Raw genomic sequence first — 15,208 nt, 5'->3', positions numbered from 1 at the left:
ATCCAAAACTGCACTGTGACCCCTGATTTGTATTCTTGATTACAAAAGAAAAGCTTTAAGCTTCTTTAAGCAAAGCATCAGAATAAGTTAAAACTTTCAAGTTTTGAGGCAACTACTTCTTTAATAGAGTTTCCAATACAAAATTTAGGGACATTCACGTACTTGGGTACACTGCCAAAACTACCAGTACTGCCTGTGATTGCATTGTACAATATTGACAACCAGGCATATTGTACTCAACTGTATAATTAAACCCTAGGTTCAGTATTTATTAGTTTATAGAACCGTTTAATAGAGGTAAAAATACCCCTTTCTGTTATAGTTTAAGAACGGATCAAGATTGTAATAGAGGTGGACAGTATAGTGCACTCATGAATTAGGCTGGACCCTTTTGGTTCAAATGTATGTTTGGTTTGTTTTCCATTTCTGGGTTCTCTAATCCTGGACAGTGGCTTATTGGAATCATCATCTCAGCAGTGCCACCAAATCACTATCTGCAGTGGAACACATGTACATGTATCTGAAAACAGTAGTTTGAAAAGAATGATCAACCTATGCACAAAAACTTGGGGTGTTTCAGTATGAAAATGGTCTACATAAATTTTCAATAAGTGTGCATTTTCCTTGCCAGGCAAGAAGTGGTACCACATGGCACCAAATCACTATCTGCTGTGGAATGCATATATCTGAAAACAGTACCACATGCCACATTTATAGACCAAGTTTACATAGCAACTTACTGCCATTGTACATACACAAATATCAACTTGCTGCACCCACCCTCCTTTTAGCTAATCTGCCAATGACATGGAATGCAGTTCAATAATTTTCCTACGTTTTGGTCCACTAACTTCTTCAGTGCAGCTGATATGCAAATGATATAGACCAAAAATCCACGTCATAAGGCCAGACAGGAAAAATGTTTTAACTTGCTAGACAAGATAAGACAAAACAGAGATATACAAATTTAAAATATGTTTCAATGACAAAAACAAGGCAATTTTTGCAAACTGGGGGAATTGCCAGTTCATCTTGAAGGATGTCAAACATTAAATATACTGTTTCAAAAAAAATATTCACTGTTTAGTGGAAAAGAAATGTTTAATATATGAGTATATTGAAAGAAAAACAGATAGGCAGATTCACTGCCAGCTGATTTTACATTATTTTTTTGATAAGATTTCAACAATTTGAAATATTTATCCATTGTGAATTTCTTGAACATCTAAAATGTGGACAGCTATTGATCTACTGACAGAAATGTGTTTGTAACATGTGAGTATAATGAAAGAAAAACACACAGGCAGAATCACTGCCAGCTGATTTTACATTTTTGTTTGATAAGATTTCAACAATTAATTTTGAAATATTTATCCATTGTGATTTCTTGAACATCTAAAATGTGGGCAGCTATTGATCTACTGACAGAAATGTGTATGTAACATGTGAGTATAATGAAAGAAAAACACACAGGCAGAATCACTGCCAGCTGATTTTACATTTTTGTTTGATAAGATTTCAACAATTAATTTTGAAATATTTATCCATTGTGATTTCTTGAACATCTAAAATGTGGGCAGCTATTGATCTATTGACAGAAATGTGTATGTAACATGTGAGTATAATGAAAGAAAAACAGACAGGCAGATTCACTGCCAGCTGATTTTACACTATTTTTTGGATAAGATTTCAACAATTTGAAATATTTATCCATTGTGAATTTCTTGAACATCTAAAATGTGGACAGCTATTGATCTACTGACAGAAATGTGTTTGTAACATGTGGACCAACTTGTGTTTTCTGACAAACTTCAAAACCATTGCTAGTTGAAGACATATCTTTGTTCTATGAAACTTAATTCGATTCCTTACTCTTCTCCTGAAAGTATTCTGAAATACAAAGTTTCTAGCCATGCCAACACAAACGATGAAGTGTCCACATATATACAATGCCTACTTTGACAACAATAACACAAGACATTTCATACATATAGATAATGATTATGAAACTACCGGTAATCTAACAAAGCAAAGAAAAACACATCAAAAGTCAAAGCTAATGGAGCTTTGAAAAGAAGAGATGACTATTGTGATAAAATGATAGTGATTCATTGAGTGCATTCCTCTATTATATATACATATATTTACATGTAGTTCACAGTGTTTTCCACAGCATGGAAAAACAGAGATGTGGTAATTTACATAACAATTCACAATTTGCATAATATTTTGTTTTGAAGATGTATTATTTTGTATAGCAATTATCATATGAATAGATGGGTAAAAAAAGGGGGTGGTTTACCCCTAAAAATCCCCTTGTTGAGAACCCTTGGATCATGCATTTCTAAGGGATATTACATTACACTCAAGGGGAAAAAACAACAAATGTGAAATGTGATCTTTAACATTTAGTTTGCTTTCTATGTAAAGACTTTGAATATATAATCTATCGCATCGTAGATCATAAAATGTTTGGTTCACATCATCAGCAACTGGCACCAGAAAGAGTTTAATGTCCGACTTGGTCTTGTTATTTGTGCGCCACCCAATGGTGAAAAACTCTCGAAATGGCAGTGTATTAAAGTGCTGGCAGTTTCACTGTACAGAGAACTATATATTTACATGAGAATCCTCTATGTAGTATAGGGAAAAATTTATATGTACATTTTCATTTTTCTCTTTCAAAGATGATTATTGAAATTAAAAAATTTAATTGAAAGAAATGGTTATCAAATTAGCCTCTCTCTTTTCTTGTTTTCTGTCATTATCTTCTGCAATTGTAAAGATTGTTATCTAGATCAGAGTATGAATGACTGTCAGGTATAGCAATTGATAGAAGTGTTGTGTGAGTTTGTTCAGCTTTGGTGTTGTTACTAAATAGGCCAATGATTTGATTTACAAATCATCATTGTACACTATTTCTTTCTACAGAGTTCTTGACTTTGCAATGGACTTATGCGAGAGTCAAATGTCGCACCCCGACTACTGACGTGTTACTCAAAATACAGGTACTGAAAAGTCACATTATAGCAGTTCAAACACATGGATTAATGTGCACAGGAGTACATATACTTCTATGTACAATTCTGCACATGGTTTTGTTTGTACCATGGTCCACACAAATTCCAAGTTTTACGTATTGCCATGTAACCTGGTAGATGTAATCAGACACTGTTCCAGTAATTCTTAGGTAACATGACTTCAAGCACATCCAAAAATGACACTAATCAAATATTGTAAACAGAAACACCTAAGTATGAAATCAGTGTGGTTCTCCACTATTTCACATCAATTACTTTTACATTATCATAAAATTTATGAACAAAACTTAACTTTACTACAAAATATCAATTAATGCAGAAAGATACTATTGAGTATTCAGAACAGTTCTTAGTAAATATCATGTAACAAAATGGTGACTCTTACATTATATTTTATCATAAAATTTTCAAGGAGCATGATACTCAAAAGATGATATAAACATATCAATATAGCTAATTGAACTATAGAATGTTCTATTTCAGAAACCTAGCGCAATTATAGAACATCTATTTACATTGTTATGTGCAGTGCCATACAGTCCAAAGTCAATTTCTCAAACACCCATTTGTGTATTCATAAAATGCTTTTGTTCCTTACATCAATTGCTTACTTTGAAATGAGACACGTACAATACTTCTGTAAATGCTGCTTGTGTTTGCCATTTGATTGGTCCTCTAAGCACAACCATGGTATTCATCTATGCAAAGTATATCAAAGAGCACTGCCTGCATGGAAATCCACTGGCAATGACTGAGTACATTATGGTGAATATTCTTGTAACACACTGTGCACTCCATATGACTGGCATCATATAATGCATTGGCGTTGTTGCTTGTGAAAAAAGCAGTGCTTTGGACTCTTGAAAATTCTTCAGGTTTTCAAAAGTGCCATCATCTTGCGAAGAAAGTTACGGAGACAATTGATATGGCAGTGATTAGGGTTGATCTACCGGACACCAATCAAGTAGTACGTAAGAGTGCCAACTTTTTGAATTGTTGTACTAACTTCTGAACTTCAAACCCAATACTTTGCAGAATAGGCAGGAGAATAAACAGTGACCTCTAAAGGTACCACTGATGCTAACAATGTACATTTATTTATAATAAGCCTATGCCATGCCTTGATTGGTGTTTGTCATTCTGGTAAAATATCGACTCAAAACACAACTGGACAACAACAGAACCGGATTCACTCATCGGGCTGCAGGTCCTGAATATGTACATGTTGATTTAATGATGCAGTCAATGGCTCTCTCTATTCCAAGATGCTTGACCATCTGTCTGAACTTTGCCGGCATGGATCGTAGAGTACCGTTCCTGTCAATTCTACTCACTGTAATTGACAAGTAAACAAGAGAGAGAAAAAATCACAATTCAACATTTCGTAGAATTTGTGTACAGTTCCTGTATGATCACTTGAATATCTGCACTTCCAACATCTGTGTTTGTTAATTGACCCTGTCGGCTATTTATCCAAGAGTTTGACACATGTATACACAACAATAATACTAGATTTATTGTATCAAGTACTCCATATTGTTTGTCAAGATCCTGCTTTCTTGACTATTTTTCTGGTACAGTTTGGCAGGGTGCCTCTCTCTCTCATAAAAAGATTCATCATTTTTGCACAAAAAAAACCCCATCAATTGAATATTTCATTTTGCAGTCTACAAGAAAAATAGAGCCAAGATTTGATAACACAAAACCATTCTGACATAAACATATGGTACATGTAGCGTAAATGACTGTACATTGGTTTGTCTTCTCTTTGTCTGTTCAAATTATGAGACTGGTTTATGTTATCACACATCCTATGTAAAGTGTTCTTTCTTTACACACTTGATATATGTTGAACCTGTACACCCCAAGTCCCGGTAAATAGGTACAATCACACTGATAACAATGTATTTGGGCAAAACCATAGCAGTGAAAGGGTTAATTAAAACATAAGCATCACCCTATTCCAATTGGATATTTTAAGACAGAGAGAATAAGCGTTCTTTTTTCACAGATGAACTGGTAAAACAATTTCTTTGCAAACACTCACATTGCTTTGGTGCCTTCACATACATATCTAGACTTGGTGCCAGTTTATTCTGTGGTGTTATTTTCATCTTCCACTGAATCTTGAAAACGGGTCTGGGAATCAAAGAAAGAGGTATGTATTCTGTTACAGGGTTCATAATTTTAGGAGCATGGTTCTGTGACGTGATTTGTCAGTGCCTACCCCGTGCACAGTAAATGAGGCTATCCACAGTCCTCCATGATCCGAACACATGGAGATCACTCGTGAACTGAAGCAAATTTCTTTAGTACACAGAAAAGCTCAGTCCATATTTCAAAATTCTGACAACATTGTTTTGATAATCATGATTTTCTTATTTCCCACTTTGAATAATGAAAAGATCAACCCCTTTTCCCTGGAGGAGATAACAATTTGTTAATTTTTCAACATATATTTTTGGCTGCCATACACAATATTTTCACGGAAACTACAGGAATAAGTTGCATCTGTATTGGCAAAAGGAAGGGTATTTTATCTTTTTTGAGTGTTCATGACAAAGGAAATTTGTATGTCTGACATGTGTATGATGAGACCATCTCAGTTGCTGATAACTTTATCTCAACAAGTGTACAATATTTACACTTTCAAACATCGACTTCTTATTCAATTTACTCCTGAATTTTAAAACCAATCAATAATTTTGGAGCATATTTTTAACAAATAATCTTGAAATTAAATTCTAAGTTTTAAATTGTATGGAAATTGATAAAATTGAATGAGCCTTTAGCAAATAATGTCTGAGTGCACAAATCAAGGGTCATGTGGGTAGCCTCACTTACTGTGCGGTGGTATAATGCACAAATGCAAGCAGCACAAATCACATGCCAGAGTTGAGGAACTTTCTTCCACAAACCTTGAGAACCAGGAACAAGAGCAGTTTAATCATATGCAAATAAAGTTTCCAAATACTATGCAATATGTATTGACTGAGTTTCAAGTAAAACCCCTGGCATTTACAGAAAAATGTTTCTGATTTGCCCAGAAATATCCACTATTTCAGCAGATCAGGACAATGTTTCATTCGTTTTGTTTCATTGTTTCATTTTCAATGCAAATGTCTATGTGTCAGTACTACACTCACAAAGGACATGATAAGAACTGAGACAGTGAAAGAAGTCATGTGAGTAATATTGAAATGATAGATAGACTTTTCACCATAACAGTAAACGGGAATATTCCTTCTCCATTGGCAGAAGACATTGACTGAGTGTATCTATCTATCGAGAGATAGATTGATGGAAAGATAAAACCTTATAATAAATGTGGAACGAGCCCTAGCTGACAGAACTCACAATGAGGAATATATAAACAGTAGATAAAACTCCTTTTCCACAAATGACAGGGTAAATGTGTATGTCTACTTACCCAGAGTAAGCAGGATGTACAAACTGTATTGTGTTGCCATTTGGACCACCTAACACTCTCACTACATCAGGATAGAGTTGCTGTTGAATGAGACAAAGAAAATGGTCATTGCAAATGAGAGTCAATGAAGGCAGAACTGCCAGGTTGCTGTTGGTACTAAATATATTCAGGGACCACGACAGACACATTCTGTGAATCCTGCATATTGTTCATGGTTGATGTAGCTAAAACCCCAAGAAAAAGAGGGTCTTTGACGAGACAAACTTTCCAGGAATTTCTGATAGTATAGTGGCAAATTTGCATAATAATATAATTAAACTTAATGAATTTCTATTGTCTTACCAAAATTAAAGAGAAATGGCCACAGTGCTCTGGAGAGAACACTGAACAGTAATCGTTTAAATCACCTTGTGAATTAAAAATCAATCAACAAATCTTAGACTGCAATTTTACAACAACTTTGTGGTTTTTTGCCAAGTTGGGAAACAGAGAAAAAAAAAGCAAAGAGAAAAGGGGCATAAAAAGTCTGTGACTTCCATATGGTAAAATAACACAAAGTAAGTTAGTCATTTGAAAAGTATTTGACGATGTTTGATGCTATTCAACCAATGAGATAAGTTTCATTCTCAATAAAATTAATTTACATCTGAGATCCTAAGGTTTGTATGAAAGAATTTATATACGCACCCTAAAATATTCAAATGTTTTCAGTCTGTACTGATACCACTGACAGCAAGTCTCAAAACATGGGAAAAACTTCTGAAGGTTCTTCTCCTCTTCAAGTCTTTTGATAAATTCTCTGATTTCATTGTTGAGCCGCTCATCAATGTTTATTTTAAGTCTTGTTATGGAGGCTCTTGTGTGATTTAAATTATCTTCTGATTTATCATCATTTGTCTGTGGTGAGGGTAAGTATAAAGATCTGATGAGATGCTATTAAAAATACCGTCAAGGACACTATGTGCTCACATTCGGTTTGAATTGGTCCATTCGAGAAATATTTAAACCAGGAAAAACAAGAATGACAAAAGCAAATAAGGTCTCCAACTTAGGTACTGGAAGTCATCTTTAGGAACATGCATATCAACTTCTATAGCAATGGGAGGAGCAGATCCTAAATACATAAGCAAATGTCAACAACAAAAAACAGAGAAGGCTTGATAAAAAGAAAAGGTGGGAGTGGGCAAAAAATGCACAAGGGATCTGGTAAAAAAGTAATGCTACATCATTGATCTTCTAAACCCTACCCCCTCCTGCATATCAAATGTTCCACCCCTTGGTATTACATAAGACCAAATGACAGGAAGTACATTTACAACCTTGGAGATTTTTAATTAATGCCATGAGTGTTATCATTCTAATGTATACAGCACTTAAGTTAGTTACAGATAGTGAAATGCCTTCCATTGTGGGTGGTGATTACAACATCTGGAATTATCCTGGATCCAAATTTCTCATCAGTTTTTGTATGTCTTACATAGAAAAGTTGCAAAAATTGGTCCAAAATGAAAAAAATCACCTCAGCTTTGTTTTCTGGATCAAATTTTCCTACAAATTGGTATCAAATATGACAAAATTATGTTCACAGCCTTCAAAATTGTCTCACAGTATATCCTGGGTTAGTATAGGTCATTTAAGGTCACAAACTGAGAAAAGTACCTAAAATATACAAATTTTGGGGTTTCCCAACACTTTGAGCAGAAAATTTATCTAATAACATCTTTCGGGACTTTATACCAAATTACAAAGCTATCAAACAAGTAATGATGAGATAAAGTTTTCTTGACCAAAAATGACAATATTGTCTTAAAAATACAATTTTTTATATTTCAGGACAATTTCCACATATCTAACTATTGTCATCTCTGTACGTCTGTGTACGAAATATGAAAGCTTTCTGTCCAGGGGTTTTAAAAAGGAAACACTGTCTAAGATTTTTTGACCAAAAACGACAAAATTGCACAAAAATAGTAATTTTCCCAATTTTGTCATAATTTCAACAAATTAGAAGAGAACACCCTTGCAAAGAGACAACCCAAATTTGAGAGCGATTGGGCCGGCGGTTTCAGAGAAGAAGAATTTTTACTGAAAATGAGAAAAATCACAAAAAAAAATCAGCAAAAATACAAAATTAAGGATATCTTCACAATATTCATAAAACTGTATAAGGTTAACCTAAGGTACTTGCACACAAATTTCAAAGCAATCAAAAAGCGGTTCTTGAATTATTAATTCTTAACCATTTTCACATTTTGTAAGCTCATTTGCATAATTTTGGCAATGCAGACTTCATTTGAACAAAATCCCATCTATAGCCCAGGATGCATCCACACACCAAATACCAAGCTGAAACGTGCAGCGGTTTGCGTGTTTTTGATGTTGACGGACATACTGTACTTACATACATACATACATACATACATACACACATACATACAGACGCCATCGACTTCAGCCTATACGATAAACTCACATTGGTAAAACCAAATGTGAGCTAAAAACTACAGTGAAACCTAACTTTGTTGATGCACCTCCACCAGTTAAACCTCTCCTTGTTATCAAAAGTGGACATTTCATGTCAAAGACACATGGTATTCCTAAAAGTGGTCTTAATAGACAGGTAACATTGTATGTTATCATCAAAGAAACAATCTAGCCAAATTTTTATGACCCCTATATGACCTTACATCATGGTATTTTCAAAAGCATGGTTTCTACCAGTTTGATTCAGCATTCTGGAACATCGAACTGTGCTCTTTCTTTGACTAACACTGTGACTAATTTTTGAGCAAAAGTGAGCAATTTTTTCACCAAAATGTTGCATTGTGAAAATGCCATATTGACAGATATACCAGGAGCAAGGACATATAGGGTCATGAAAACACACTATTTTGCAAACTCTCAGACTGAGCATGACCACATCACAGTGTTCATGATTGACAAAAGCTGTCATTCTTGGCATAATATACTGGATAATATACGACCCATCCATGATGATTGCCTCAATGCTTTTTTCTTATTTGCTCCAAATTTCCTTTGAATAGGTCTACTATCACCAATGATATCAATAGTGGTGAAAGGTGAAACATAAACACTCTGATGTTCTTGTTAATCGAATGCCTCTGAGTGGCCTGTACAAACTGGTATTCACAGAATAAAACTGCCAGGTAATACACTAGTGAGATATTCAAGTTTGAATGTTATTTTAATACTTGTAGTTTTCTAGGAATACTTACATGGGTCTCTGTAACATCAAACTCTACTCTGAATTCTAGATTAAAACACTCTCCCCACACTGTCTGTCTGCGTCTTGTCTGCTCTTTTGAATGTTCTAACACTTTGTTGATCACATCAGTGAAGTTTATCTCAGTGAACAGTGAATTAATTTTCATCTGAAAGATACAAAGGACAAATCAGAAATTATTTGATTAATGGCGAATCAGAATCTTTTTCTTTTCAGTGATGAAATTAATGCTGCAGCACTGTTGACATTTACTGTCCTCTGTGAGTGGCCTGTATTTTTCAGAATTTTCTCTAACATTCCCCATTACAGGATACACACCCTTATACGAGTGTACGATGATGAAAATGCATCAGTTGTGGGAGCAGAAGTATTGCACGGTGTAAATGATTCTGCCTGCTTTAAATATTCAACTGTTATTTCTGAGCTAACAATTTCCAACATAGTAGCATTTTCATCACATCATATTACTTTCACACTAATCAGTGTTTACTGAACACTCTGCTGTTCAATGCTGCATCTGTCAGATTGAAGTGGTGAAATGAGTTTATTCTTGTATGTGGTAAACTGTGAAGTTCTGAGAACGGAATAGAAAATATTAACCTTTGCATTCAGATCTTCTGCATCATCATCATCATCATCCAGTTCATGGGTATCACGGAAATGACTCCTTGGAAAAAAAAATAACATTGATGATCGTGAAAAACTGAGTTAAGCTGCAAACTCCTATGTTGCGCTGCCATTTTTAGCATTGCTGAGCTTTTCATTATTCTTTCAATAAATCTGTTGAAAGTAAGTCTTAAGTTCTGTAACCCAAACCAACGTATGTGATTTTTTTGCCGTCATTCGTCAATCTGCAATTTTCTTTCAACCATGTATAAAATCTGGCAATCAACTTTTATTTCTCTTGTTCCTCATTTCTGTTTTGGGTGTTCTAAGAAAAACACTTCTTACATTATTTGTTGGAGTTCTGATTCCTTAAACTCCAAAGTTTCATCTTCCTGTCTTTGCACTTCATCTTCCAGTATTGTGATTTCCCTTCTCAGCTTTTCAATCTCTCGACTGTACTTCTCCTTCAGAGCTGCATAGTCCACACCATCTGCAGCAGCACTGCGCTGGCTAGCAAATGCCAGCTTAGGAACAAGATGCGATTCTTGAGCCTGTAAATTTACTCTCGTATCGATGAATCTTTCAACAGAGTCAAATTCACTTCCTGGGTCGCTCTCAGCAAATCTGTTGTGAAAAATAGGTGCACTAATGAAGTTAGCCCTGCATCTATATAAGAAGTGCTTGGCTATTGGCTTTGCCATCTCTCTAGAGAGGAGTAGAAAGAATGCGTAGCAATTAGAATAGCCAAACACTGATGATGATGAGATATACTAATACAGTATGTAACATTGAGGTAGACCGTGTGCTACCTCTATGATAAAATGAATTTTACATTGCTGGTCTTAAAATTGTGCAAATTATCTTTACTAGACCAACATGGGAATAAATTGTAGGGGTCCAGACATTTCAAACCAAAACCTTGTAGCCCCACACAATGTTTTCCAAAGAAAACCATCTCGTCTCAAGTACTACCCCCGTACCACGCCATTTCACCCAAAGTACAGGCTGTTACATAAACCACTTCTTTCCAAGTACGGTTCATCTTGTTTAAAAACCACTATGGGTCACAGAGTGATGTTTTCATATTTAACTTGGTTGTGTTACTGTGTCAAGATATTTTGGCTACCACAAACCTTTTTTTTTCTCCCAGAAACCAGAAATCAGAAAAAAAATAATGACAAAAATTTACTGGCAAGTGTTTGCACATGTACAATTGTAGCCCTGTGAGTAATAGTGTGGCAGAAGTGTTCCAGCTGTGGCAATACAATCTCCTGAAACATACATCCGTAGGGCTATTAGGAGCATGAGGTTAATGGTAAGTTAGAGCAGGTGCCTCAAGGACAATGGTTGGTTTTTTGCAATATGTTCATTTTCAAGACTTTGGTGGCATGAAAAGACAGGTGATGAAATCTTCTTGAGATTGGTGGGTTATTTTCAGCTTTACTGGCTGGAGACAGTTTTTGGCAAAGTGGCATTGTTTTGGGGTGGATAAACACTTAGGGCACAGAGAGGCGAATTACAGTCAACTCGCACTTTTTCCAACTCGCCCGATTCAAACTCGCCCGATACCAACTCGCCCCACAGGGGGTGGGTAGGTGTTTCGTTGTATTACTAATAAAGATATATTCTACCAACCTTTGGTATTTTGGTCTTAACTTAGCACTGCCCTTGACAATCTTGCGTAAACGTTTTATCAACATACTGCGTCTATTATCTGATGAGTTTGAGTGCCTAATTCGCCTAAGTAAGCAAAGGTAAATTACTAATCTGTGGATGCTGTCACCAGATTATCACCAGATTAACTTTGACAAAGTCAACAACAAATGCACCAGCAAGGTATACCTTGCTGGTGCGTTCGTTGTTGACTGTTGTCGCCTGTTGTTTTGAGATAGGGTGTTGTAGATTCCATGTACGCTAACCCGATGGCCCGAGGCCAGCTATTTTCATGTCATGCCAGGCCAGTAACTCGTGAAAGACGGTCCTGCTGTTCCTAAAGAAGTGAGCCAGTACGCATTAACTATCCATATACATAAAGAAGCTGAACGAAATTTATTCTTTCAAGAGATTTGCAAAACGTGAAATTCGCAATAAAAAGTTTTCCGTCTTGGCACATATTTCAAGCCGCACCTGTGGTTCTCTATGTTAGAAATATTTGTTGTTAGAAACACGGTCCCTCCAGGGACCGTGTTAGAAATAAAACGTTTTATGCGTACCAGTTGCTGCGAAAATGAGCCCTGCCACTCCTTGACATGTTCTTCCACTCCAATGACCAAGTTACCTGAGTGGCAAAGGCTACGGATTCGCAGCAAGCGTACCAGTAGCTCTGCATGGCAGGGCTGTGTGTTTACCGGCGTTATACGGCCTCCGTATAACGCCAATAAACACACAGCCCTGCCATCCATGCAGAGCTAGCGTACCAGGTACTCATAAAATTGCAAAATAATATCGGGCGAGTTGGTTCTGGGCGGGTTGGATAAAGTTGACTGGTACCCCAGAGAGGCTTTGGCACAAGGTTGTTTTGGTGAAAATTAGAATGGGACGAGGGGGTGTGGTGCAACTTGGATTTGGAGTGAAGTGTCGTGACAGCAAATTGTATTGTGATGTAGAACTTCTATGTGCTATTGCCTGTCTTACGTTCCTGCAGTTCTGTAACCCATAACCTTCTCCTGCAATTTTGTATGATTTGGAAAAGGTTGTCTCCTTTCCCCACCACACAGAACCGCCAAAGAAGTTGTTGGCCGCAGCAATGTCTTACCATGGAAGTAGCATATAGGGTGACTGGTAGTTCCAGCACTAGACCATTATGGCCAAAGTTGTTTCGGCCCAAAGTCTTTCAGTATGGGGACCCAAGATGTTTCTGTACCACTGTTTCCGATATTTTAAATTGAATGGTTTTATTCCCATTCAAGTATGCAACATCCTTAGTATTCTTGTTGAACCATATACAACTTAATGTCGTTTTGCTAATGCTCTTTCAAATTCGGGCAAATTAATAGGCATGACCTCAGTCTTCAGACTAGCTCTGCGTGGCAGGGCTGTGTGTTTGACGTCAATCGACGTGATATGTGTTCGTTTCTTCAAGGATGTAAACAAGTTTCTTGGTACTCACGAATGGTATGATAGTTGGGAAATAGAGCGGTGCCGAAACATCATGGGCCCCGGTGCCGAAACGACTTCACTTGGGGCCGCAAAATACTATAGACAGTAGATCTCGCTTCTCCTGTATATGGAAATTTGGGGCAGTAACACTTCAGTGCCAAAACGTTCAGAAACTGCTCACAAACTTGTGCTACCTTCCCTAGCTGCAAAATTGTAGCACTTGGGTGAGGCGGTCGGTGATTTTTGGTTTTTGCGACTTCGCTCACCAGTAGCGCTACAAGACCGATGGCCCTGGAGAGTATCATATAAGCGCACCCCACTCGACCAGGCGTGTTGATGTGGAATGCAACATATTTACTGCATTTGGTCGTACCGATTTATCACTACTGAAGACTAAACAGTATACTGCACTAACTTTGTCATTTAAGGGGTTTGAAATTTGTTCTGAAAACATTGAGCGTGGGGCGTCGGTGTTTGTGGGAGCCGCCATTACCGGAAGTTGGTAATGACGGCTCCCAGAAATGTTTCGGAACGCGATCGTCGTGTTTGAACAAATTTAAAACCCCATAAATGACAAAGTTAGTGTAGTATACTGTTCAGTCCAGTTCAGTAGTGATAAATCGGTACGACCATGGAGGTAGGAAGAGATCTCTTCCTACCTCCATGGTAAGACCAAATGCAGTTATATAATTTCTCGCGGTTCGATAGTATAGAGAGAAATTGATGTCTTCACGTTACGTAAATTTGGCACGTGGCATTAATGATTAATGCGTGGGCGGGGCTACGGAGCTATAAGTTGGAAGTTTGGAATTGGGTATTCAGTCTAGCCAGGCACTTCAGCAGCCTACAGACGGGTTCGTCCAAGTTATCTTCAAAAACAATGATGTTGTTGTGTTTTCGTATTGAGGGAATGAACGAAAGTGGTGAAGTCCGACACCACCCCGTGGTCCTGTGTTATGCACTGTTTTCGGACACAGGTTTCCAGAGAATTTCCCTTATCTAAGGTTTTTTACCTCTGGTTTTTCCTGGACGGCATGCACAGGTGACGCGGGTACTACATTTCATTTGCGTCCGCCACGCCATTAGCTCCTGCACCCAGTTATAATGTGTACTGTATACTTTGCTCTACTTGTCTGTAATAAAGCTGCCCCTCTGGCTGATCCATCATTAATGAATGAATGGAGTGGAACGTAATTCATTTATTAGAATGAGAGTATAGAGAAGACAATATGTTGCATTCCACATCAACACGCCTGGTCGAGTGGGGTGATACTCCCCAGGGCCATCGGCCTTGTAGCGCTACTGGTGAGCGAAGTCGCAAAAACCAAAAATCACCGACCGCCTCACCGTAGCGCCCGGGCTTCCGTGGCCGTACGTTATGTTAATATTGACCTGTACTAAACTAGTGCGCAAGTGGATCTAAATATTACAATTCGTCCTTTGATCCTTACCGTTCAATTGACTGGTTGACAGTGTCAAACAGATCAGTTTCCGACGTGTCTGCCATTGCTTTCGAGTAAGTTGTCGAGCGTTCAGATTGTAAACATTCAAACCGTCCGCCTTCCCATCAGAAACTAGTATGAGTGTTTGTTATTTCAACTCTCCAGGATATTTGCCCACTGCGCCCTCTATTCACTGCGCTGTAAGATAAAGGAATCGTGCAGAGCTTGTCTCATTTTTCCATTATAAACTTTTTCTCAACCAATTTTACATTTACATAAGTGCAGTAAGATAGTACATTTACTTGAAACGGGGGCAACATTTTAAGTGCGATAACTGCTTTCTCTA

At 37.1% G+C, this 15,208-nt stretch overlaps 1 protein-coding gene across 1 annotated transcript; it reads right to left on the bottom strand.

Annotated features, from left to right (window-relative positions):
- Positions 1-2,227: 2,227 nt before the first annotated feature.
- LOC139135770 (centromere protein P-like) lies at positions 2,228-14,998 on the bottom strand. Its single transcript, XM_070703467.1, has 8 exons — positions 14,872-14,998; positions 10,667-10,945; positions 10,316-10,382; positions 9,708-9,863; positions 7,159-7,368; positions 6,472-6,551; positions 5,089-5,180; positions 2,228-4,374 (listed from the first exon to the last, which is right to left on the bottom strand). Exons 1-8 carry the CDS (start codon positions 14,925-14,927, stop codon positions 4,235-4,237), a joined length of 1,080 nt encoding a protein of 359 aa, XP_070559568.1. The 5' UTR covers positions 14,928-14,998; the 3' UTR covers positions 2,228-4,234.
- Positions 14,999-15,208: the final 210 nt, after the last annotated feature.

This window comes from Ptychodera flava, chromosome 6 (assembly GCF_041260155.1).
Source record: "Ptychodera flava strain L36383 chromosome 6, AS_Pfla_20210202, whole genome shotgun sequence".
Lineage (NCBI taxonomy): Eukaryota > Metazoa > Hemichordata > Enteropneusta > Ptychoderidae > Ptychodera > Ptychodera flava.
This window is presented reverse-complemented; position numbering and strand designations above follow the sequence as displayed.

Bases quoted from the DNA above. Each gene is read 5' to 3' on its own strand.
- LOC139135770 (XM_070703467.1), bottom strand. From the start codon at position 14,927: ATGGCAGACACGTCGGAAACTGATCTGTTTGACACTGTCAACCAGTCA. The intron at 9,864-10,315 runs GTTAATATTTTC...TGTATCTTTCAG, and splicing joins CAGAAGATCTGAATGCAAAG to ATGAAAATTAATTCACTGTT. The intron at 6,552-7,158 runs GTGCGTATATAA...CTCATTCAACAG, and splicing joins AAACATTTGAATATTTTAGG to CAACTCTATCCTGATGTAGT.